The following is a 25,542-nucleotide window of genomic DNA, read 5'->3' on the forward strand; positions in this document are numbered from 1 at the left end:
AACAGCTTGCCTCAGTTCACGGGGTGGCTTTAGGGACATCCGCCTGGAAGAGCAGAGCGGAGAGGTGACTTAGCACAATCGTGCCAAGAAACAGAGTCCAAGAGTAAGCTCTCCTCATATGGATAAGTTCTAAAGTCATCATAATCATAATCATAATCACTGCTTTGGAGCAGTGTGCTCGCTCAGTTTGCAAGGCCGTGGCTCCTGCTGGTGCAGAGCCTTCAGCTGTGGAATTGGGGTCTGTTCCTCCGCACGTACGAGTTGACAAACCTGGCAGTGAAGCCCCTCCATTATTTTCCAGCCAAAGCCAAAAGATGAAAAATGGGCAGAGTTCCCAAAGCAGAATGCAAGAGGCCTGAAGCGGGGCTGTTTGAGAATGGATGGGAGGAGCAGAGGGAGGTCAGGAAAGAGGGAGCCTCTGGAAGTCCCAGCCGGGCAGAGACCATGCCTATTGTCCTCCCACTGCTGTGCTCTGAGAGGTCCTTCTGGTCCGGTAGTCAGTCAGGGTGGAGAGGCAGAGGAAGCTTGAAAAAAGAAGCCATCAAAGTGCCCCCTGATCCCCACAGGCCGAAATGGAGCTAAGAGCCAACTGCCTTCTCTCCCCTCCTCCACCACAGTGTAAAAGTATCTTTGACAGTGCCTTCCCTGGTCACTGGCAGCCTTGGGCAGGTGACATTCTAGGCCTAAGGGACTGGAAGGTTTATTCCCAATTCTCTTCCACCTCGACACTCACCCCCAAGGCTAGTGAAGATCACCCTACAAGACAGAGAGTAAAGGACCTGCTTCCACACTCAGGTTAGACCGTATCCATTTTTAGCTCCTAGTCTTTGTCCTCATTGTCAAGCTGTCAGCAGGAAATGGTGACATTTCCCATTAAAAAGAATAAAGTGTTTATGTGGTCGTTCTAGGCCAAAGGTATATGTTTTAAACCTAATTGTGAGAAGACATTAGACAAACCCAAATTTTATAAAACAGCTGGCCTATGTTTTTCAAAAATGATCTTTAGCTAGGTGCTGTACTGAAACAGGCTGCTCTACAGGCCAGAACTGGTTAATCAATGAAATTTGAACATAGACTATGGCTGAGATGGTAGTATTGTGCTGATGTTGAATTTCCTGAATTCGAGCATTGTCCTGGGGTAACGTGAGAGAATATACTTGTTTTCATGGAACACAGTAAAATATTAAGGCATAAAGAGACATAGCATATGCAAACTACTTTGAGATAAATCAGAAAAAGTACATGTAAGCACATATCCATGTGCACACGCGAAGAATGAAAAGACAAATGTCAAAAAAAAGTTTTACCAAGTTGATAAAGGGTCTATAGGAGCTCTTTGTGCCATGACTGCAACCTTCCTGTAGGTTTGAAATTCTTTCAAAGTAAAAAGAGTAACATCATAAAGCGATGGGGAACTCCCAAAGAAAAAATATGAAAGGACAACTCAAATAGAAGAAATTCAAGTCAACACAAAAAATATTTTAGCTTCAGTAAAACCCGAGCAATACAAGACAGTAATGTCAAAAATCTGATCCCATCATTCTATTGCAGAGAAGGATAATAACCAGTTTGGGTTAAAAAGCAAACAAACAAACAAACTAACAAATCAACAGTGTCACAGGAATTCTCATTCCTCCAAGTGAGTAAACAGGGTTTCTAGAAAACAATTTGAGACTTTAAAATTCTCTTATACTCAAATCCTATAATGAATGAATTCTTAAAATTTTATCCTAAAAAGAAATCAGAGATAGGGATAGAGATGTCTATATGAGAATATCTTCTATGATGTTATTTATAATGGAGAAAACCAGCACCGTCAAAGTGTCTAACAGGATACTGGTAAAATAAATGATACTACGTATATACATTAGAATACTGTGCAGGCCTTTAAAGTTTGTTTCCAAAAAATCCAGTATTGTTTTCCCTGTCCACCTCACAGTCTTCTGAGCAGCGTACCTGCTCTTCTGATCTTCTGCTATAGAATCCAGGCCTGCCCTGAACCCTAGTCTTACTGTCTCTGGCGGTAGCATCCTGTATAACTCGAGCCAGTCTCCCCTTTCCTGGGAAGATGGATCTGCCATGACTTAGAATCCATGATGGGGCCGGGGAGCTGGACTAAGAAACACAACGAAAGACTCTTGCTCCCCATATGAAGGTCCTGCACCACAGCTCTTGCTCCTGAATCTCCTGCATTTTGATTCTTCCCTTGCTGTGTAAGCTTCTTCTCTCTTTCTGGCATGAGTTCTGACCTTCTCTCCTGGATCCATGTTATCATCTGCCTGACCTCTCCCGCCAGGACTTAACTCTCTGTCGCTGCTTCTTCCTGCTGGTCCTGCTCTGCCAGCATAGGTGCCCTCCCGGCAGGCAGCTCTCGGTTACGTTCTTCAGGTGGCTCACAAACAGCCAGTGCCAGCTCTCACATTTCACGCTTTGGCTGGAGTTAACGCCATGGCTCCTGATAGCAACGGGGTAATTTCACTCGGGTAAAACTAAGATTTAGAGGAGAGAGCTGTAAACACAAGATATTAGTCTACAGCCTCCTTTTGACCTATGGGTTATTTAGAAGCATATTGTTTATTTTTCAAATATGTGGAGATTTTCCATATTTCTTTCCAGATTTCTTTCTGTTACTGATTTCTAATTTAATTTCACTGTGGTCAAAAACTAGACTCTGTATGATTTCAATATTTTTAAATTTATTAAGACTTGTTTTGTGGCTTAGGCTAAGGTCCGTCTTGGTAAATGTGCCAAATACACTAGAAATGAATTTATATTCTGATGCTATTGAGTACAGTGTTCTATAAATATCAGTTTATAAAGTTGGTTGACATGTTGGTCAAGTCTTCAATATCCTTTCAGAGTTTCTCTACTTGTCCTGTCAATCATTGGTGGGGTGAGGTTGATATTTCCAACTATAATTGTGGATTTGGCTATTTCTGCTTTGACTTCAATCAGCTTTTGTTTCATGTAGTTTGAAACTTTGTTATTAAGTGCATAACTACGATCGTAATGTCCTAGTTCTGAGTTGACAACTTTGTCACTATGTAATGATTCTCTTTATCCCTGGAAATATTCCTTGCTCTAAAATCTACTTTGATATAATATAGGCGCTCTAACTTCCTTTAGGTTAGGATTTACAAGTATACGTTTTCCATTCTTTTACTTTTAACTGTCTTTATATTTAAAGTCAGTTTCTTGATGAACTCAGATACAGAAAACAAATTAATAGTCTCTAGATGGGAGGAGGTTCAGGGGGCTGGATGAAAAGGATGAAGGGATTAAGAAGTACGAATTACCGGTTATGAAAATTGTCACAGGGATGTAAAGTACAGTATAGGGAGTACAGCCAATAATATTGTAATAACTATGTATTGTGTTAGAATTATCAGGGTGATTACTCCACAAGTTATATAAATGCCTAATCACTAAGTCATATATCTGAAACTAATATAATGCTGTATGTCAACTGTAACTGAAAAAAACTTTTTGAGGCAAAAAAAAAATGATAGTTTTCATATAATTTGTGTCCTTAAAAAGCATTGTCTTTCAAGGTTTAACAAGAGTTGAAGGAGATAATTCATGCCAAGTACAATAAGTATAATTTGTATGTATACATATGCTTTGCACATGTATAGCATGTAGTAACTGCTCAATAAACATCAGTGGTTATTAATATTTAAAAAATAATGTGGGTTTCTTATAGACAATGTATAGTCAGGTCTTTTTAAAAATCTAATCTGATAATCTCCACCTTTTAATTATGTTTTACCATTTGCATTTAATGTGATTATAAGATTGGGTTTAGATCTACCACTTAGTAATTTATTTTCTATTTTACCTTCTGTTATTTGTTCTTTTTCTTCTTTTCCCTCCTGTTTAGGATTATTCGAGTATTCTTAATATTCTGTTTTATCTCCTTTAGTGGCTAATTAGATTTGTCACTCTTTTGTATTTCTAGTGGTTGCTCTAGAATGTTATTTATATTCACATGTAATGGGTTCATTATTGTTACTTTTAAATGAATTATAAGTAATCATTTACAATTTTTCTCAGTTTTAATTTTGAATACAGGAAATATCAGTAGGTATAACCCACATAAACAAAAACTCTAATAATTTTTAAGAGCAGATGGTCCTGAGATCAAAACGTTTGATCTTAATTAGCACCCCTGAGAAGTAATAAAGCTGGGTCTCTCTGGCTGCCTGTCAAACCCATGTTGTTCCCATAGCATAGTGTTGCCTCCTTCCCCAAAAGTCTCATCAGTCTTAAAACGGGAACTAGAATTGGATCCCTAAGGCTTTATTTTGCAATTGTTTTTCCCCATAACTTTTAAGTTTTTTATGTTTAGATATTTTTCCTTGGCGAAGCACATGTTTCTCGTCCCTAAAGCTTTAGAACCCTATAAAAAAGATGACTCTTTTTGGCTGTAGAATAAAAACGAAATGATGTTCCTCAGTAATCCGCTTATGCCAGAAGTAACAACCTATTGAGTTTTATGTTGTATAGAAAGCACGATTGGGAGATGTTCTTTATTAGAGTTTAAAAAACAGAAGTAATTCTAGTTATTTGGCTCCAGGTTTTTTTTTCTCATCCACTTGGTGCTAAAGCCCCAAGAACGAGATTTATGTTTTGGGGGGGCCAGCTTTGCTGGGGGACATTCTCAGGAGGAAGTCTTGCATGCCCCGCCGCAGCACTGCGTTCTCAGCAACCTCCCTCAGGCTTCGGTGCAGCTTTTCCATCTCCTTGTATTCACTTTTGACGTCTACGGAGGAGCAGAAAGTAGGCAACGGGAGTTAGGATCTTTTTCGGAAATGTCCCAAGAAAACAACTCCCCCGAGAATCATATTGTGACTGGGCCACTTGTCCCAGAATATGAAATCTGGAACGGGGCTCAGAGATCGGATTATCCAATTGATTTGTTTTATAAATAACCTAATCAAACCCAGCATTCTTGCTTCTACCTTAAGGCCTATCTCAGCATAGAGGTCACCCCTTAAAAACCACACACCTACCAATAAGAAGGTTTGGGCCCTCGCTGGGTCTTTATTAGGGCCCCACAAGAGCTCAGTGGAAGGAGATACAAAGCACACTACACAGTAAACCTCCCCTAAGTCCTCTCTAGGCATCTCTCTCATCCTCCGATCCCTCTCCCAGCAGTCCCCATTCTAAGCGAATTTGCTTTATGACGGCATTTCAAGTTCTTATCCCACAATCTGCAATCAAATTGCAATGGTTAATATGATGTGTTAATGTGTCTAGGCTCTGGTGGCCAGATATGTGATCAAACATTATTCTGGATGTTTCTTCGAGTGTATTTTCTGATGAGATCTACATTTAAATAAGTAGAGCTTGAGTCAAGCAGATTGCCCGCCTCGTCTAATCATTTAAAGGCCTGACTAGAACAAAAGGCCGGCCTTCCCCGAGCAAGAGGGAATTCTCTAGTGGACTGTCACATTCCCAGTGAGACCCTCCCAGAATTCTCTGCCCTTACTCCCAGACCTCTCTCTCCCATTCCCTGCTTTACTTTCCTCCATAGCATTTATCAGCCTTTGGCATGCCTCATATTTTGTTATTGCCTGCCTTCTACTGCCTGGGCTGCAAGCTCCATAAGCAGAGATTTTTGTCTATACTGGTCACTGCTGTATCCGTAGCCACCTAGAACACTGCCCGGCTCATAGGAGGAGCTTATCATCACTTGCAAAGCGAATGCGTACCATCCACTGCTGTGGTTTACATCCTCACACAGCTTGTCTTACCAACCAGGTGTCACGCCAAGCAGGAACTGCTTTAGATTTCTACAGCACCTGGCACAGTGCTCCCTACATAGTGTCTATTTGGCTGTTGATGGCGAAGAAAAGGAAATGGTCTTAAATTATGGCAGGAGCAATTTATGTCCAACTCAGGGGAACATCTTATGTGTGTGAGACATGGACAGTTGGAAGACCTTAGGCAAGTAGCGGTTCTTTAAAGAAGACACAGTGGGAGACCGGAATCTTCAAACAGGTTCCTGTGAAGGCTGAGATGGAAGGTCATGAGACAGTCTGATGAATTACAGTGAGGGGGTGTCGTAGCCCCTTCCCAGGACGGCATTAGGAAGCGGTCGTGTGTCCACGTCACCAGCCGAGGGGGGACAGGTCAGTGCAGGACATGTTGAGAAGCAGCAGCTGTGGCTCTTACTTTGGAAGTAGCTCTGACCACTTGCACTCCTGCACACTCGGTGACGTACGGCAATGGCATCGGACTTTCTTTTTTTCCAGCAGGCAACTACGCACGTGCTTTAAAATTTTAAAGGCGCAACGTGTAGAGCACAAAGCAAATCTCCCGCCCTCCCTGACCCCCAGCCTCCGAGTTCCTCTCATTAGAGGCAACCAGTGTGACCAGTGCCTCGTGTAGCCCACAGAGATCTCCATACATATGTATTTCCCTTTTTTTTCTCACAAATGGCAACATACTACACATATTTTTTCACTTTGCTTTTTTCCACTTCACAACGTATTTTGGAGATTGTTCCATACTGCTACTGTATATAAAGATGCTTTATTCTTTTTTAACAATTATGGTCCTTCACTAGTTGTGTACCTAAGCTAACTTAATCAGTGCTCTGTTGATAGATATTTGAGTTGTTCCAATATTCGATATCATAAGCGATGCTGTTCTAGATAACCCTGCCCACGTGCCATTCCGCTCATGGACGAGGACACCATAGGATAAATTCCTAAAAGTAGGATTGATGTGCCAAAGCATAGGTGCATTTTCAGTTTTGCTAGAAATTGCCCATTTGCTCTTCGCACCAGTTTATACTCCCCAGGGTACACGGCGCCTGGTAGAGCCCATGGCACAAAAGGGAGATGGCTACCTGCAGTGGGGCACACGAAGCTGCTATTGCCTCCACAGGCTCCCGGTGGAGGAAGAGAAACCCTTCTCCATCACCACCGGGAAATGAGGCTTTTCATGAGAAGGTATCAACTTAAAAGAACAGGTCCATGGAGATAGCAGGGAATGTGCCACTTTCCAGCCATGGATCCCTGGACACATCATCTCGTCTGAGTCGCTGTTTCTGCGTCTGTGAAATGGAGCGATCACATCTCCCTCTGGGGGCTGATGTGAGAATTCGACGGGGTGTTGTGCAGAGAGCCCGAGAGCAATGCTTGGTCTTAGCCCGGTGTTCAGTCAAGGGTTCGGTAGTCATAATCCTCGTCATCATCTCCAGTCTTTCCCCCAGAAATTCTTCCTAATCCCGTAAAGAGCGGCCACAGCAAAAGCACCCGTTATGCAAAGGTTTTTTGTATTTACCTGCAAGCTCCTTGTAGAGAGCATCCCCCTGGGATGAAGCCAGGGTCAGCATGGTGGCGATACTGCCCTTCACCTTCTCCGTGATTCCATTCTGCACCAAAAAAAAAGGGTCATCATTCTGTTAGGAGGGCACAGCCCAAGGGACAGGGGATCTTAGGAAAGGGACCCCACCCAGTTCCTGAATCAAAGTGCACAGACTACGGTTGGCAAAATCAAAGTCAGTCCCAGGTGGGCCACTTCGGAGTACACCGAATGACTCAGGAGTCGTCAGGGCAACGTTTCGGTGCGGTCCCACCTGTCACAGCATCGCCTTTCCTTCCTACCAAGACTCATCGGGGGTCGTCCCTCTGGTGCTGACCAACTAAGTCAGGAGCTAATGAGGATGCACGGAAGCCTAGGGGAGGGCACAGCTGCCACAGCGATGGAAGAAGGACAGCGCTGGTCACTAGCCCACCGTCCCATCATGCATTTAGCCACTGGACACATGTTTGTTGAATACCTGCTTTGTGCAACATTCCACACTCGACTTACCTGATTCTTCTCCTCAACTGCCTGACAAATGTCTTCGTGCTGCTCTCAGTCCTATCACCCAAAACCATTTTCCCTCTTCTAACCATCTCTCGCCTGCCTTTGAAAAATGCCCAACACGTTCCCCTAGCCTGAGAGAGCCTAGCTTTGAACCTGGATCTCCTGACTCCAAGTCTTATGCTTTCTTTCTTCAATGTAACAGCCCAAAACCCCCTAAGCTCCAGCCTCAGCTCTAGCTCTGAGCTATTCACTTAGACCCTCTTTCTGGGCATCAGCTTTCTTGTTCATAAGATCAGAGAATGAGAAATTTCTGTGGTCTTGTCTAATTTCCATTTTCTACGTTTGTCACTGAAGATAACATTTGTACATGGTCAATGTACTAAGCTTTTTTTTTTTTTTTTTTCAGTGGAATAGTTTCTTTGGTTACTTGAGGAGCCAATTTCTACATACTCAATGGGGACTGGGTGCTATAGAGTTTGGCCAATATTCTGCACATATTGCAGCTGTAATAATATGTGAAATGACAGAAAGTAAACTGCTGCCACTACGATATATATACCTCTTTGCCTATTCCAAGAGAAATTACATGCTTCGTTGTTGTTGTTGTTGTTGTAGCAGCAATAGTTGTTGTAGAGAAAGGTATTTTCTAAAAGTGCAATGAGGTGTGGTTGGTGGGGGGAGGAGACTGAGCAGAAGCAGGTTGGAGATGTTTCAGGAAGTAGGTTGGTTCAGAGCTGAATCAAAATAGCATCTAGCCAGAGGGTTCCTCAGAGGGTCAGCTAAGCCTGGACTGAACTGAAGAATTTGGAAACTCAGATGGCCAAGGAGGGGCTAACGTGTCTTAGGCTAAAACAAAGATTTTTGTTACTGGGGTGGGGGTGGCAGGCTAAGAGACCCAAAGCTGAGATACGATGGCCCAAGTATACTTGACAGAAGCAGTAAAGTTCAAGAAATCTGTGAAGAACTATCTTCCGAGACAGAATCAAGCCTAAATCTGTGCTAGGTGCTCCAACTGACTGACTTATAATAGTTTTTTATTGGCATTTATTTATTGATACTTTATGTAGACATTTCTCTCATTAAAAAATCCATCTAGAGATTATGTTATTGTTGGAGACGCTGGGGTCAGGTTACCTGGTCCCAAATCCTAGCTCTGCGACTTACTAGCTATGTGGCCTGTTGCTATAGCTCTCTCTGCTTTCATTTCCTTATCTGTAAAATGAGAAAAATAATAGTATAGTAGTCCCCTGGTATCTGAGGGGAATTGGATCCAGGACCCCCCACTGATACCAAAATCTGAGGATGCTCAAGCCCCATATATAAAACGTAGTATTTGCATATAAACTACGTTTGCATAGGCTACAGCAGGCTGTGCCTACCCATCACTTTCATGTGGATTCAAGTGTAGTGTTTGGTATATGGCAAATTCAAGTTTTGCTTTTTGGAAATTTCTGGGATTTTCTTTTTCCAAATATTTTTGATCTGCAATGGTCGAATCTGAGAATGTGAAACCTGTGGCCGTAGAGGGCTGACGGCATTTACCTGACAGATTTGCTGGGGATGAAATGAGCTGAGGAATGTAAAGATCTGAGGATACCACCTAGACATCACCGTTGTTCTACTGACGACTTACTAGAGAAGAAAGATGCAGGAAAGGCCTGGAGGGGCCGCATTTCTGAAGTCACAGCCCCAGAGGGGAGGCTGACTCCAGCAAGTACTGCAGTGAAGGGAGAATGCCAGCCGCCAGCCGGCCTCCTCTCCCTGCACCGTGGCCATTGGTTGGGTCCACTTGGCAGAAGGCATCTGGTTCTATTTGGTTCCAAACCACCACTACCACTTCCATCTCCTGTGCCCGCTTCCTCTCCCCCTCCGCCCTGGGAGCCTTTTAGGGGTGGGATTTAGACTACGGATGTGGAAGACCTTTAGTTGTTGAAACTGGTGCTGCATCCTTTCTTGAGCCCTTTCAAACATGCCCTCGGCCACCTGCCGGTCCACGCCTCTTCTGATGACATCCTTCATCCTCTCACATGCTTTTTTGCCAGTGATCTGAGCTGCCTCTGGCAAAAATGATAGCCACAGTCACAGTCCAGCAAGGACTTGCTTAGAAATCTTTAACATCAGAAAGAAAAACAAACAAACTATATATCTATATATCTCATCTCTATCTCTATCTCTATCTCTATCTATATATACATATATAGATAGTTATATATAGCACCAATTTCCACACAGTAGAAATTATTTAATAATAGCATGATATAAAAAACTTAGCACTCTCAATATTTACGTAACTATCATTTAGAAAATCTAATGAGTGGATAAAGCAGAAGCTTACAAAATTCCACCCCCCTACACACACACTCAGCAAACGATACAACAGGACCACCAAAATGAAAAGAAGCTGGAAAGTGAGTTTACAAATGCTTTTTAAAAAATAAGAATGAGAATTGAATAATAGATTTTACAGTTTAATTAGCTGAGATGCAGCACAGGGAGGAGAAGCAAGGTGTCTAGATCAGGAGTAGAGAGAAGGAACTGGAAACACACAGGTAAAAATGGTTTCCGAATTACCTCTCCCCACGCCCTTGCAATTATTTGATTTTAATATATAGCCCAGGAGTGTTAGAGGGACCAGGATGCAGGAGGACAAATCTTTTGAGGCAGAAGCAGCCAAAGAGGATGCTAAAGGAGCCGACAGGAAGACCCCAGAGGAAGCAGAAACGTTGCCGCTGGGGCCCGCACCTTCATAACAGGGCTTCAGGTCGTTCTGAACAGAGGCGGTAAGGGACTCGTAGATCCTCCTCTTCTTTCTGAGGATGTATGCCTCCAGGCCTCCCAGGATGGCACTTATCTGAGGATCCGAATTTTCAGAAGGCCGTTTGTAACAATTTCCTCAGTGGAAGCCGTCCCGGTGTTCCCTGTGCGGTCACCGTTTCCCTCTGCCTTGTGTTAAGGCTGGCTGTTCACATGTCGCCACAGCTAGGCTGTGAGCGTTTTTATAGGCAGAAATTTATGTCCCAAAGTGCTTGCCACAGTGCCTGGCACCTACAGACAACTCGTGAAATGTTTGCTGAGTTGAACTGAGGCCCGTGCGAGGTGCTGGAACAGGCTCTTCGAGGGAGGGCGAGGGGAGGCACAGGCTATTTCTGTCATGTTGCCATGTGATTTGGGCTGGGCCTGTGCTCTGGATTGAATATCTGTGCCCCTCGCACCCCGCCCCCCCCCCCAAATTTATATGTTGAAATCTTAACCTCAATGTGATGGCTCTCAGAGGTGGGGCTGGGTGGTGACAGATTTTGAGGAGGGGGCTCTTATGATTGGGGTTATTCCTCCTCTAGAGAGGCCCTAGAGAGTTCCATAGCCTCCTCTGCCATGCACGATTATAGTAAAAAGCTGTCTGTGAACCAGGATCTGGTTCTGGCTGCACCTTGATCTTGTACTTCCAGCCTCCAGAACCGTGAGAAGTAAATTTCCTTTGTTTATAAGCTACCCAGTGTATGGTATTTTATGATAGCAGCCCAAATGGACTAAGACAGTCTAAAAGAAAATGAATCACAGATAAGCGTCTTAAATACTCAAAACTGCAAACCTCTCTGCAAAAAAAAAAAAAAAAAAAGAAAAGATATTTCTTTCCGTCTCACTGCTTTGAATAATACTTAATAACATTGGCAAAAATGATATAGAGAGGTTAGTGAAAAAAATCACAAGTGGATTTAAATTTTTGGATATCTGAGAATTCTTTGAAGATTCTTCCTGGGAACCGAGTCTACTTTACAAGCTCAGCATTTGCTATGGTTCGCAGTAGAACAGTGAGTCAGAGCTCACCGGGGTGGCCAACACCTCCACAGCAGCCCCAGGGCCACTCCTACCCCCATCCCGCTGGGTCGTGCATTTCACAGCGGCTGCCCTGCCGGGAGACACAGCCAGACCCTGGACACTGCAGGGAACGCGCAGGGAGAAAGCTGTTGGGAAGAAAGCTCCTGCTCAGCCTCACTACCCTCTTTGTGATATGAGGATCTTACCTCCTGGATCAGGAAACTTTTTTTGCAGCTATCCAATTTCCAGCCATTTCTTATCCCAATTTCTGTCATCTTCTCCTGCAGAGAGTGCTTAAAAGCATCTATGTGAGGCATCAAAGCTGAACTGCTGGGCGTCCCAGCCCTACAGAAGAAAGGGGTACAGTGTTAAGGTATGAAGGTGGCTACTGTGGGGCTCAGACAAAGAGGGAAGCAGCTGGTATCCTTTTGTTCATTTTGAAGGGAAGGAGGATGAGGTCTAACCGTTATCACATTCCTGTAATGTGCCAGGCAGTGTGTCGTGCCAGCTTTTGACGTGAAAACTTATGAAAACAGTGCAATGACGCCCATTTTACAGAAAAGAAAGCTGAGGTTTAGAGAAGTTTGCTGATGTGTTCCAGGCCACACAGCTAGTAAGTGGCAGAGCCAGGCTTTGGGCACTGATCTGTTTTACCTCAAAATTCAGCCTTTCCACTGCCGGGGTGTTTCCACTTGAAAGGGTGCGACTTAAACTACACCTTAAAAGATGGGTAAGATTTAGGAAAATGGACAGGAGCTATTCCCCACTGGGATAACGTAGTGAATGAGGTTTCAGAATGTCCCAGGAGTGAGAAGTAAGTAGCACATTATAGAGGAGAGTGTATCAGCTTGAAATGCTAGCTCTTCACTTATGAGCTGGGTGACATTGGGAAAGCTTTATGATTCCTCTGAATCAGTTTCATCACTTGACAGAAGCACTTCAGAGGGCTGTTGGGAGGATGCAATGAGATGATACACACAAAGTACTCAGCACAGTTCCTGGTCTGTCTCAGTTGCTCTTTGCTCCCCTCCAGGCTGGCTGAAGCAGAGGGGGGACACGGGCCACAGCTCAGGGAGAGATCAGAAAGGCCAGCTGGAGGCAGCTAGAATGTCTTGAATGGTGCTCTAAGGAATTTGGCGTTTACAGACTTGTAAACAGTGGGTGGGGTGTGGGGGGCATAGGTGGAATGGCATGATCCCAAAAGGGTTTAAAGGATGTTGGGGGGTGGGGAAGGGGAGCACCGAGTAAGAATCAAGCAAAGGTAGAATGGTTCAAGCAGCAGCAGGTGGTGGACCAGGTGAAATGCCAGAGGAAAAGACGGGAGACTGGGGACAGGCTGGGACATTAGGAGATTCTGTTTTGTTGATGGAGAAAGGATCGAAGGTCAAGGAAGAACAGAAGGAGCAGGTGCCATGAAGGTACATCTGCCCCCACCCGTGCCGCATTTGTAAGCATGCAGCATGTCAAAAACGAGCTCAGAGTCAGCATGTCAAAAACAAACAGTCCTCAGCAAGCCACATTTCATTTTTGAATTCAGGAAAACTTATGAAGGCCATATGTTTGCTTAACTCCACCCTCTCCAACAAAAATACCCTGTCCTGGGCTCAGATCCACAACAAAATTTATCCTTTGCTGCATGTATGATATTTGAAAAATAGTGGGAATCATAATATTAGTCTGAAAGCAACAACAACTGCACTCCAGGTCACCCTGGGAAATTTTTATGTAAACCAAAGAAAGAAGTCTTTTGTGTTTTGCCAGAGAGTAAGCTTTCCTCCTCAAGTTGCAAGCTACTCTTTACACTTCCAGATCCAAAGCATAAATTCCTAAAGATGAAACTCTGGCCCAACGCTCTTCAGATGTTTATTCACAAAAGAGCAAGACGAAAGATCCTTTACCTAAAAATGCCTCCAAAAACAGGGTCAATCTGGTCGTAGATGGGCTGAGTGATGGCTTCGTTCAGATCGATTCTTGTGCGAGTCCTGGAGGCGTAGATGCCATTTTTCAGGCAAACGGCTTTCAGAGTCTGGTGGAAACCCTGGTTTCCTCTACTCCTCTAGATAATGAAACAATAAGGTAGTAAAATTAGGAGGCATTAACTAGAGTGTCACAGGATCAGAACTGCATCCCCTTTGGCCAAAAGCTGTTACCAAGAATCGCAGGGAAGAGTAGTGACAACATGGTCTTTCAACACATCAGAAAGCTAGACGAGAGGACAGCAGCCATGCCTCTGCCTGGGCTTCCTCCCAGACCATCATTAGGCTCCTCTAGTAGGCCATTGGCTCGCCGAGGTCAGGCAGAGTGTCTCATCCATCTCGATGTCCTCGCCATCTGGCAAGGGCGTACGTAGTGCTTGCAAAATATTTGTTAAGTGAGCAATTATTAAATGAAAATGTGCTACGACCCTACTGGGAGTATCTGTTTCAGATTTTTGCAAGCATAGTCCAAGCTTTTTATACTTTTTTGTCAAATATTTAATGAAATGCAATTTGATTTTTATATTTTTGTAATATTTTTCCCAGAGAAACAAATTCACATATCAGAGGGAAAAAAAACATTATGAAGCTAGAACTATAAGAGACATTGATAAATTTTAGCCAGATGGTGATCCTTAGTAAAGAGAATAGAAATACATTTGCACTGACCAAAATCTCAGTAGAGGGCTTGGGGATCATTATTCAATGATGTGTGTTTTAAAGGATTGTTGAAGGATGTATATGTAAAGAAATACTTTTCAAGTGAAGGGCCATGTAGCATGATACAATTGGCATCGTACTATTTATCTTAATATTCTTCCTTTTTCACCTAATATTATAACATAAGTAGTTCCTTAATTCATTGTAAATACTTTCAAAACATTATTTTAATAACCTAATAATATATCATATAAATGTGTCATAATTCATTTTACTATTCTCTTGTTATTAGACATTTAGGTTATTTTATTATGTTATATAATGATATATAATAAGCATATAAATGTTTGCGCAAATTTCTGATCACAAGGAAAGTCGCTTATCAAATAGGAATACCTTGGGTATATTTACCGTCACAGAGAAAGAAGCCATTGAAAGGCTAATAAGATAGAGGACAATTCATAGGATGAAGTCCTAATGAATGGAAGATGACTGATACGGCTTCTTCTCACAAGCAAATCATCTCAAAGGGGTGGTCTCTGCCTCGTGCCTTCCCCTTCTCAGTACCCACTTGCTCATTCACTTCTTGTGACCTGGGATCTTTTACCATCTTATAGAAACAGTTCTCTCCAGGGTCACTTAATTATCTACTGCTATGAAACAAACTACTGCAAACTTAGTGGCTTAAAATAACAATAAATGTTCATTATCTCTCACCAATTCTCCGGGTCAGGAATTCAGACTGGTTTTGGCTTGGTTGGTGTTTTATAGTTTACTTGGCTCTGCAGCCAAGGTTATAAGGCAGATAAGTGTCACCCAGAGAAGAGACCAGTGCACGATTCAAAGTCACTGAGAATAGATAACGTGCACACCAGGCTCAAGCGATACAGCATTTATTTACAGCAAGGGGAGGAAAATTACGCACAAGACCCAGCCCCTTGCAACGCCTGGGTGCCCCATGACCTGCAGGTCCGCTCCAGCACCAGTGCGGCTCTTACAGCCACACGCACCCCACTTTGTGCTGCAGTGCAGGGACCCAGCCCCAACCTCATGAACAAAAACTAGGGGCTTGTCTGAGGGTCTTTGATGCTTGCAGTACACAGAACAACGGAGTATACGGAGCATGAAACCAAGGAAGATATTCCCACACAAGGAGATAAGCCCAGCACAGGCTGCAAGGGCTTTTTATCTCTTGGCAGGAAGTACAGCAGGCCCGAGGCCCCTTCTTAGGTGGCCGAGTGAGGTCAAAAGACTACACGTGCTAGATTGCCTTTCTCAACAGCCGGCTAGCTTTGGCTCTGAGCTTCTCTGTGAGGCTTCTTCAAGTGTCAGCTGGGGTTACTGTCACCTGAATGGGGCTGGAGGATCTGCTTCCAGGAGGCCCACTAAAGGGCTGGCAAGGTGGTGACGGCTACTGGTGGGGGACCTCCGCCCCTCTCCACGCGGACTCGTCCGCACAGTGGCTTGACTTGCCACTTGGAAGCTGGCTTCCCACTGAACGAGTGATCCCAGAGACCAACGTGGAAGCCTCAGCGGCTCTCAATGGCCTAGCCCCAGAAGTCACACCGTGTCCCTTCTGTAGCACTGCACCACCCACAGAGACCAGCCCTGGTTCAGTGAGTGAGAGGACCCCCCAGGGGCCTGAATAGCGGGAGGCGAGGCTCACCGAACCATCTTGGGGGCTGCCTACCACAGTCACCATTGTGCTCAATGGCCAAGTCCAATGGCCTTTTTCTTACCCCAATTTTCTTTAACCCTTTAGGAGTATATGATAATCTCCTTAACGAACTTTCCTGCCTTGGTTTTCTTAGTAAAAAAATAGAAAATTAAACATTACACTAAAAGTAAGTATAAAAAATAAGAAAATAAGTTTTACACTTTCTCCTACTACTTCTCAGACTAATTTTACTCTGCTCCCTCTCCTGGCTCCTCTTTATTCTGTTCCATAAATATGGCCTTTGAGGTTATGCCTTATTATTGTCCTTTTCTCTACTCGTTCTCAGTGCTGTTCACTCTTACAGAGCTATCAGTTTCTTGCCGTTTACCACCAAACCCTGACCTTGGGGATCAGGCAGAGCTCACCAAACACCACAGGTTTCCCAGAAAGGGCCACTCACCGCCAGGCAAGCCCCGAGGGCCCGTCGGTAGGAAGTCCTGGCATTCCTGACCCCTTCTTGCAGAGGTCGTGCTAGGTGGGCAAAGCACTGGTCGATGGCCTCCTCCAGCAGCTGTATCTTCTCTTCCACAGATCGCCGCAGGCCACTCATGTGCAAGTATTCATTCTAGGGACAGGACCATAAGGAGCATGAGGCCACCCCCTCCTTTGATGCTTGCACTACACAGAACAAAGGCACTTTCTCTTCACACTTTGCTTCCTTTAACCTTGATTTAGCCTGAGCTAGTCACCCACAATTGACTTTTCCCTGTCATCCCAATAAGGTATCCCTCAGTACACAATCTATCAGGCTATTCGGGGGAATAACAACCAATAAGGTATCCCTCAGTACACAATCTATCAGGCTATTCGGGGGAATAACAATCCAAATAAAAAATCCAGTTGTTACTAAAAGAGATTTTCCCAATGACAACTGATTCAACATTTCATGTGCCTTGACTGTGCACAAAGCAGGTTTTGAGGCTAGTGTTCTTCAATCTGAGGGCCTGGGATTCCACATTTCGAGCAAACGCCCAGGTGAAGCTGATCGTCTGGGCCCTGAATCACACTTTGAAGAAAACACCAACAGGACCACAGAACTAAAGACTTGGTCCCTTCTTCAAAGGAGCATACGATCTAGTCAGGGAGAAAAATATCTATTCAAGTAATATAGGGGAGAAACCTCCAGGGACAGCTTTGACCTCTAGGTTTCAAACGGAACTCTTGTGCCTCTTCCGTGCGGGAGAGCCTTGGGGGACCACATAGCACCTGCCCGCAGCAGATGGAGGCCACTTTCCTTAGTTCGGCACTTAAGGCCCTTCCTAGCCAGGACTCAATCTTAACTTCTCCAGCAGCCCCAGCTCTTTGCCCGAAAAATCCCCCCCATGGAGTTGCCCCTGAACTTGCTACCATTCCCCAAAGGTGCGATTCCTTTTGTGATCTCGTGCCTTTGCACATGCCGTTCCCACCTTCTCATCCATTCCCACAAATGCCTTCCCCGACTCCCCCGGGCAGAGTTGGGGCTCTCTTTCCTGCGCTTCTATCACATTTTGTACATCCATGCGTTACATTCGTCCTGCTGTGCTATGTCTCTCTCGTTCCACATCTCCTTGCCTGGACAAGAGACTTGCTGAAAGGACAGATTGTGTTATTCATGTTTGTTTATTCCGAGATATGGCACAGAGTGTGCAGTCTATAAACATTTCTGGAATGAATGAGCGGCATGGAGAAACTGTGGATGATGTAGGCTTTAAATTCTATTCCAAATTCGATGACAGAAATAGCTCTTGAATTGATGTGTGACCTTGTGCAGATCACTTAGCTTCTCTGGATCTCGAGCACACCAACTTTGAAGTAAGTGAACGGGGCTGAATGATTTTGAAAATAGCTTCAAACTCTCACACTGTGAGTCTTAGAGTTGATGAGTTTTAGAGTTTAAGGAGACTAGTTAGCTTTAGGCATGACTTGGGGATTTTCATAGTTTCACTGGTGAGAATTCTGTAAGCCATATTTTTTTTTTCAGAGTGCCCTTTAGATTCTTTTCAGTTTGTGGCTGGTCATCAAAATGAAATAAGAAAGAAGTCATGAAAAGAAAATCTCACAAAGTTTCACAAAGTTTCACTCTCAACAAATCCATGTTTAAAAAAAAATGATAAGAAAGGGCAGGGCTGACACCTACAACGAATAAATCCAAGACTCATTTGACATTGAGATGTCATAACCAACTCCTTATTGATCTGTAAAAATAATGACTAGATCCCTGCTCATTTAAAATCACTAACTACCCAAACTCTAATTTTTTTTTTGGTTTGAGACACACTTTTAAAAAATGATCAACCATGCACATTCTTACGTTCAATTTTTCAGAATGCAAGGGAGCTGACAAAACTCATGCCTTCCAACTTTCTATCAAAGGACTAAGACTGAGAGCAATATCTGAAGCCAAAGAATTCTAAGGAAAGCTGCTGGCCACTCTCTGTAATCGCTTATCACAGAAGGGCTGACAGCACCCTCCTCCAAGTCGCCTGGAGTCTGGCTGCTAGGATGGGGCTGAGCCCCTGCAAAAGCTGCCCCTCCACATCAGCAGAGAAGACCACATGGGGCCGGTGCTACAAGTTTGATTGCAAAATGCCTTGTCCTTCTGTTTGTAAAGTAAAGCAACCACACACAGCACCAAATCTGATTGGTTTTCCATCAGCACTTCCAAAAGCAATCTTTTGCTGGGCAGAGAGGCAACTTTCACCCTGAAGAACTGTTTCAGGAAATTAGAAGTTCAAACCCTTCCTCAGTGTTTCAGAAGATAAAAGTCAAATGAGAAAATCTCAGATTCCAGCATGTTTTGTTTTTTGTTTTTTCCTCACAGAACTAGACAGAAAAAAAAAGTCATAAAAAATACAATGACCAAAAAAAAGCAGTGAGTCTTGCTCTCTATGTCACTTTTATTTAGAATTTTTAATATATGGACATTTGACCCAAACTGCATAGACCATCTATAGTTGGTATTGCTTTTCACATTGAAGTCAGGTCTCCATTATCTGCCTCTCCCTGCCACTCAGGCCATCCTAGGTGCACTTTCCCACAGTCTCAGGACCTTGAACTCTCATAGAACCCTACTGGTACACCTTCTCTACCCCTTCCCTGTTCTGCATAACAAGAAGTCAGCCGACTTGTTTGTGTAAATCTGACAAGCAGAAGCAAGTGTGGAATTAAACACAAAGCAGATGAGAATGCATAGAGCCTATTTATTCAGTTTGCTCTAGCAAGGGAGTCAGCCACCATCACTTGTGTTTGACAGAGGGTGGGAAGGCCTCAGGTATGCCCCGATTGGAGGCCACAGACATGGGGAAGCTATAGGTGGGTTAAATGGAAGAAGGGATCCTACGTGATTCAGTAGGGTGAATATTTGGCTTTCTCTTGTTGGTCCTATGCTGGGTGCAGTGATAAAGATTAGGGAAGCTTTCAGTTATCAGTCAAGGTCTGGCTTCGTAGGGCCATTTGTTACCAAAGTTATTGTTTAGCTTCTTGGATCATTACTAGAGATAGTAGCCTAACTTCCTACAAGTCTAAATAATAGCAAGCTGGCTTCCTGAGCTGTTTATTGTCAATAAAGAGTTGATTTCCTAGGCAGGTTGCCACAGGCCGTGGCTCACAGTTTTGTCTTTATATAGTTGACCCTTGAACAATGTGGGAGTTAGGGGTGCTTACCCTCTATAGGCAGTTGAAAATCCATGTATAATTTTTGACTCCCCAGAAACTCAACTAACAGCTTACGGTTGACCAGAGAAGCCTTACTGGTAACATAAACAGTCAATTAACACATATTTTGTATGTTATATGTATTAAATACTGTATTCTTACAATAAATCAAGCTAGAGAAAAGAAAAAGTTATTAATAAAAATCAAGAGAAAATACATGTACAGTACTGTATGTATTCACTAAAAAAAATCTGCATATTAGTAGACCCATGCCTTTCAAACCCATGTTCAAGGGTCGACTGTATATGATTGTCCTTTTATAATTCAGTCCCTCACAAGGAAACAATGCAGCTGGTGATCGATTCTAGTACCAGATTTTTCTTCAGAACTCCCCCAAGTCTCTAAAACAGCAACTTATCCCTCTTATTTTAGGGTTAAAAAATCTTTGAATTGAAGCGATACATTTGCTCATTACTGTGAGAAATATAACTTTTAACTGGTCACTCAGAAGGCCTGCATTCTTGACCTTGAAAATAAATATCTAAACTCTGCCGAGTTTAGATATTTAGAATTTAAAATTCTACAATTTCAGTTCCCCCTAGATATTGAGATATTCCATCTTGCCTTCCTCACACATCCTTTTACAGAGTCTGAGATTCTGACAGTACCAGGGCATGACAGGAGTCCACAGACAGATGAAAACTTTTTGGACTGTATGTGTACACATTCCTCTGCAGGAGACCCAAGAATTGCCTGTATTCCACTAGAAGTAAACATATCACTCCTGCCATCGCTTAAACACATTCCATCTTATTCAAGTCTCGGGAGAGGGGAAAGTAGCAACCGACTATTTTTATATTTTCCTCTCAGTCCATGTGTCCCAGGAAAAATATTATTCCTTTCTTTTCTACTCAAATGTTACCATTTTAACTCTCTAATTAGCTTTTTGTCCTCTTTATGTTCTCTAAACTTAGTATCTTCCTTTGATATGAAGAGAAAAAAATATCATGATTTCCTAACTTGGTAAAAGGGAATGTTCTGCCTAAGGTGGGAGGCAGAGAATCTACAACCCGGGTGGCGTCCATACCGGCAGGTTTTCTGTGCAGTTGAAACTGTCTGTGAGGAGCAACAGGCCAAAGGCTTCAGTCACATACTTAGTCACCATCCTCCTCTTCTTGTCCAAGAGCCTTTTCCTGATGTATGCTCTCAACTTGGGAATTTCTGGAATGTCACAGGCACCACAAACAATTTTACAAGACGAGAGTTCATAGTAAATAGAATTCATAAAACTCACAGATCGGGATAGCAGTCTCAGTGAACTACTGTTGAGGTCCTGTGCAGGCTGGGTGCCCACAAAACCAACCTTTCTGAGAAACTTTTTCCCGGGTCTAGGATCAACAGTAATGATTGGTAGATCAGCAATGATAAGTATTAATTTTACTCAGCAGTATAAAACAAACTATGTAGAAAAGTGTAGGCTTGTTAAAACATTGGCACTTTCCCCTGGATGAGTACTCACCTGGATAAACTTAATGTGCTCACATTTCTAGAATCTCAGCTCCTCTTCAGTTCCCCCTAGATTTTCCTATATGTATCAAATAACCCTTAATATCAAAACAGCAATGTGTAGGATTCTAGACTAGAAATTTATCTTAGCCCTAATCTTTCGTTATTCAGAATATAACAGATGGCACTCTGCTATTTTCCCCATTATTCCTGTAAGTGTAAGTTTTCCGACGTTCCTTGTGTATGCCATGCTGTTTTTCATATCCTTGTCCAAGGAGTTCCCCAACTTCTGGGAACATCTCACACCTGCTGCTGCCTGACCTCCTTTCGCACTCACCCGTGTCTAGAGAAATGCATGCACATTTTAAGCGATTTTGAGCTCAGATCCGAGTCAAGCTCAGATTCTGCCTGCTCACCCAGTTTTTTTGCATGCTGCAGTCACACGGATCTCCAGGTCCTCTGAACTTGTACTCACAGCATCATTTGACGAAACCTTATCTTTACTTTGGCTTTTGCACATGGTTTAGTACTAGCGCCTCATCTAGATTTTAAGTTCTACAAAGGATGGTGCCACGTCTTCCCCTTTTTCTCCCTCACAGGCAAAGTATACAATAGATACTCAGTAAATTCTTATAATACCTATAGCTGGGCGCATGACGAATCTCAAGCCAGATACTAAAGAAATGACAACCGGATCACAGACCTTCACCAACTCAGGATAAGATTTGGAGGAGCGAGGAATTACGGTCTCTCACACCACAATAATGCAGAGGAAGAACAAATATATTTGCTAGTGGGTATAGAAACTGTGACAAGCTGGAGCTGTGCCATAAAAAGTTCTACCGTGGGAAATTCAGAGAGCTGGGCTTCATCTTGAGAATTTTAGTGATTGAGATTTAAAAAAAAAAAAAAGAATTACCAGTTTCCTCCTCAGTGAGGAGAGCCTGCTGCCAGTATTCCTGGGCGCTGACTGTGTACACCAGATCCGAGGCTTCCAGGAGCTTGGAGTCAGCCGGCAGTTTTCTCTGAAGTGAGAGAGGCACACAGGGGACAGAATAACTCAACCATGGCAAAGGAAACACGCACAGGCCGCACGAGCGTCTTCAGCAAATTTCAGCTCGCTCGCTCTCAGGTCTACGAGAGCCCCGAAAAGAACAGGCACTACTCGCTCGGCATGTCCCCTCCTCACTGGGTCGGAAGTTGTGAGGAAACTGCTGCACAGAAACTACACTCTCGGGAGGTGAAAGATCAATTCTAGAAGGAAATGTAGAGAGAACATAGTTCAGAAGTGTACTTAAATGTTCAGAGTGGGGAAAGTGCCAGGATCCTTTTTGGGAAAGAAGCACAACCCTGGCAAAGGCAGTGAGGTGCTGGAGCCGGCTTGCACCGGCTCTGAGATGCGCTCTGCACAGAGCGCCTCCAGTGACACCCCGCTGAGAGCTTGAAACTGGCAATGCTAGGAGTATTTACGCCATGGGAGTTGACAAGCTACAGAACAGGTTGAAAAAAAAAAAAACAAAAAACAAAAAACAGAGCTGATTGTTAAACATTTATCAGCACAACACAACAATGGTCCTATAAAAGCACAAGTTTTTTAGAGGGGTGTTTAGTGAATAATCAAACACATTTACATGTGGAATGATGTGTAAGCAAATGACGGTTTCAAATGTCAAAAAATTAAGAATCGTGAGAAAATCTCTTTTTTATTAGAAAAACGACATCACAGAGAAGTCATACTAGAAGTATACATAAATACTGTTCCATGATCTTATTTTTCTCACTTAAAGAGAGAGAGAGAAAGAGAAACCATAAAGAGCATGCATGGGTATTTGGGGGTGGTAAAAAACAGTAGAAAGTTGTAAATTTCTTTGATTCAAAGATATAAAAACGTTGAGTAAGTAGTCCACTAAGAGAGGGGAGAGGCCACATCTCTGGCAAGTTATAAACCCAAGTAGTCAAGACTGGAATAGAGATGCTGAGTAGGTTTCCAAACCCCCACACACCAGAGTCAAGGCCGAAATTGTATAAGATGTCTGCCAAGAACCATGTTTTTTCCTTCTCATAGTTTTGACTCTAGTGGGGAAAGTTTAGGGATAATTGAAACTATATTCTACTGGGAGATAAAACTAACATGGAACTAAATTTAAGTAGAGTTTTAAAATTGTGAAAAGGCAGGAGTATACCTAAGCTGTGTCTAGGTGTTTGCGTTATTTAAAATCTTGCTGTAAATTTTGTATATCTTCTAAAAATTATACAAGATTAGTTAACACTTATGCTCGTTATTATAGTACAAAGAAATACTTTTATAGTGTCGATGAAGCGACGACAGTATGCAAGTTCCATATTATCGTAAAAGAGAAGTAGAAACAGTTACAGCTGGAAGGTAGGATCCAGGAGGTAAATAGATATCCAGTGGATTATCCTATAGGATGATTAGTCACTGTTTTAATTTACACATATGGTTTTTTATGATAATGTATGGCACAATATATTAAAGTTTGTAAGAAAATATTATATATGGGAAAGGAGAAAACCCGAAAGCTCAAAAAAGAAGGGTTAGCAGGTGGAACCAGAATCAAAAAGGATGTAGTAAAATTGGACTTAGATTTAAATCAGTAAATTATGACCTTATTTTTGTAAAAATCTATCTTTTCTAGCTTCGTCACCGAAATGATTTTGCAGTAATGTCACCCTGCCCACTTCTACTTGTATGATATGAACCCCTAGCACGCCAACTTCTATTTTTAATACTATTCTCTGCTAAAAGAAACCCAAGTTTCTTTGAAAATAGTAGGTTCATGTCTCGAGGCAGGGAAAAAAAAAGAATAGGCCTAAAAATCTTCTTGTTGCCAGAGAGCAAAATGTACTTTTTAATGTCTGGGTAATGCTAGAACGAACCACCTTAAATGAAGGGTTCCTCTTGGCCTAGATGTGATCAAAAATGACACAATAATTCTGTGAAAAGCCATGAGCTCATTGTGATCCTCAAACTGAGGAAAACAGTATAAGAGATAGTGAAAGGATTAGATAGATAGATAGATAGATAGATAGATAGATAGATAGATAGAATGAATTGATCTGCTAGGAGAATCTTTTGTGCTAACATTTAGTCTTTAAACCCAGTTCCCAGCACATTCTCATTTCCTAAGTGATAAGAGCAATAGGAACATCCTTAGTTCTAGTTGGTCTTTGACCCTGGTTCCTGAAACAAGGCTCCTGGTTCCTGAAACAAGTCTCCTAATCCCTTGGAATTTCCTGAGCCACCGGAGTGCCTTTTGCTCTAATGAGGCAACTCTAGATGGACTTCTGGATGGGGGCCGGTCACCAGAAAAACCAAGCCATTAAAACCTTGGAATTTTCAGCCCCTCCCTGCCTTCTCCTGATCGAGGAGCGGAGCTGGAAATGGATTTAGGAATCGATCATGCCTATGTGATGAAACCTCCATAAAAGTCTCAATAGTAAGAGGTTCTGAGAGCTTCCAGGTTAGTGAACACATCCACATTCCAGGAGGGGATGCGGACAGAAGCTCCTGAGCTCAGGACCCTCCCAGACCTCATCCTGTCCTGACCGTCCACCTGTATCTTTTATTACATAATAAGCTGGTAAACATGAGTAATTGTTTCGCCGAGTGCTGTGAGCTGTTCTACCAAATATTCAAATCCAAGGGAAAGGAGGTCACAGTAACCTCTAATTTGTAGACAAGTTGGACAGAAGTTGTGGGGAACCAGAGAACCTACTGCTTGTGATTGACATCTGAAGCAGGGGACAGTCTTGTGGGATTGAGCCCTTAACCTGTGGGGTCTGACACTATCTGCAGGAAATGTCAAATTGAGTTAAATTGTAGGATACCTAGCCAGTGTCACGGAGAACTGCTCGGTGTGGGGAACCCCACAGACACAGATATGGCGTCAGAAGTGTCAGTGTGGTAGTTGTGTGAGAGTAAAGGAGACACACACAGGAGCAACGTAGGTTTTCTTGACACATGTGCTAAAACAAAGGTAAAATGCTGTGTAATAACCAGTTCAAATGACACTCCTGAGCACATCAAAACACAGTTTTCCTTTACCTGCCACACACAACTAGTCATCCAGACCTGTGGATCTAACCTCCCTAGTATTTCCTGAATGCATCTCCTCTACTCTATTCCTACAGTGACTGCCTAGTTCAGACTCTTAACGAACCCTCCCAATGGTCTCTCTATATCCAATCTTCACTCGACCATCCCCTCAACCTTCCATTCTCCATATTGGTGAGAAATCAGTCTTTCTAAAATGCATAGTATAGTTGACCTTCAAACAGCATGGATTTAAACGGTTCGGGTCCACTTATACACGGATTTTTTTTTTTTTTTTTAGTTGATCTTTGTTCAAACTGATGTTGTTCGAGGGTCACCTCTTAGTTTTGAGAATCTAC

General features: G+C 43.0%; 1 protein-coding gene across 5 annotated transcripts in view; it reads right to left on the reverse strand.

The window, feature by feature from the left end:
* Positions 1 to 4,491: 4,491 nt before the first annotated feature.
* NUGGC (nuclear GTPase, germinal center associated) overlaps positions 4,492 to 25,542 on the reverse strand; it is a 42,403-nt gene continuing 21,352 nt past the window's right edge. For 3 of the 5 annotated variants that reach the window (XM_016144637.2, XM_016144640.2, XM_036233576.1), the window contains 9 exons: positions 22,049 to 22,154; positions 20,711 to 20,844; positions 16,391 to 16,555; positions 13,536 to 13,693; positions 11,844 to 11,982; positions 10,564 to 10,672; positions 9,742 to 9,878; positions 7,294 to 7,384; positions 4,492 to 4,762 (listed from right to left, as the gene is read on the reverse strand). In XM_016144637.2, the coding sequence (XP_016000123.2) occupies positions 4,623 to 4,762; positions 7,294 to 7,384; positions 9,742 to 9,878; positions 10,564 to 10,672; positions 11,844 to 11,982; positions 13,536 to 13,693; positions 16,391 to 16,555; positions 20,711 to 20,844; positions 22,049 to 22,154 (1,179 nt within the window). In that variant the 3' untranslated portion in view covers positions 4,492 to 4,622. Of the gene's footprint in view, positions 4,763 to 7,293; positions 7,385 to 9,741; positions 9,879 to 10,563; positions 11,415 to 11,843; positions 11,983 to 13,535; positions 13,694 to 16,390; positions 16,556 to 20,710; positions 20,845 to 22,048; positions 22,155 to 25,542 lie in introns of those variants that run through there. The other 2 variants (XM_016144641.2, XM_016144643.2) reach the window with 2 other exon arrangements.

This window comes from Rousettus aegyptiacus, unplaced genomic scaffold (assembly GCF_014176215.1).
Source record: "Rousettus aegyptiacus isolate mRouAeg1 unplaced genomic scaffold, mRouAeg1.p scaffold_m13_p_16, whole genome shotgun sequence".
In the NCBI taxonomy this organism is placed as follows: Eukaryota; Metazoa; Chordata; class Mammalia; order Chiroptera; family Pteropodidae; genus Rousettus; species Rousettus aegyptiacus.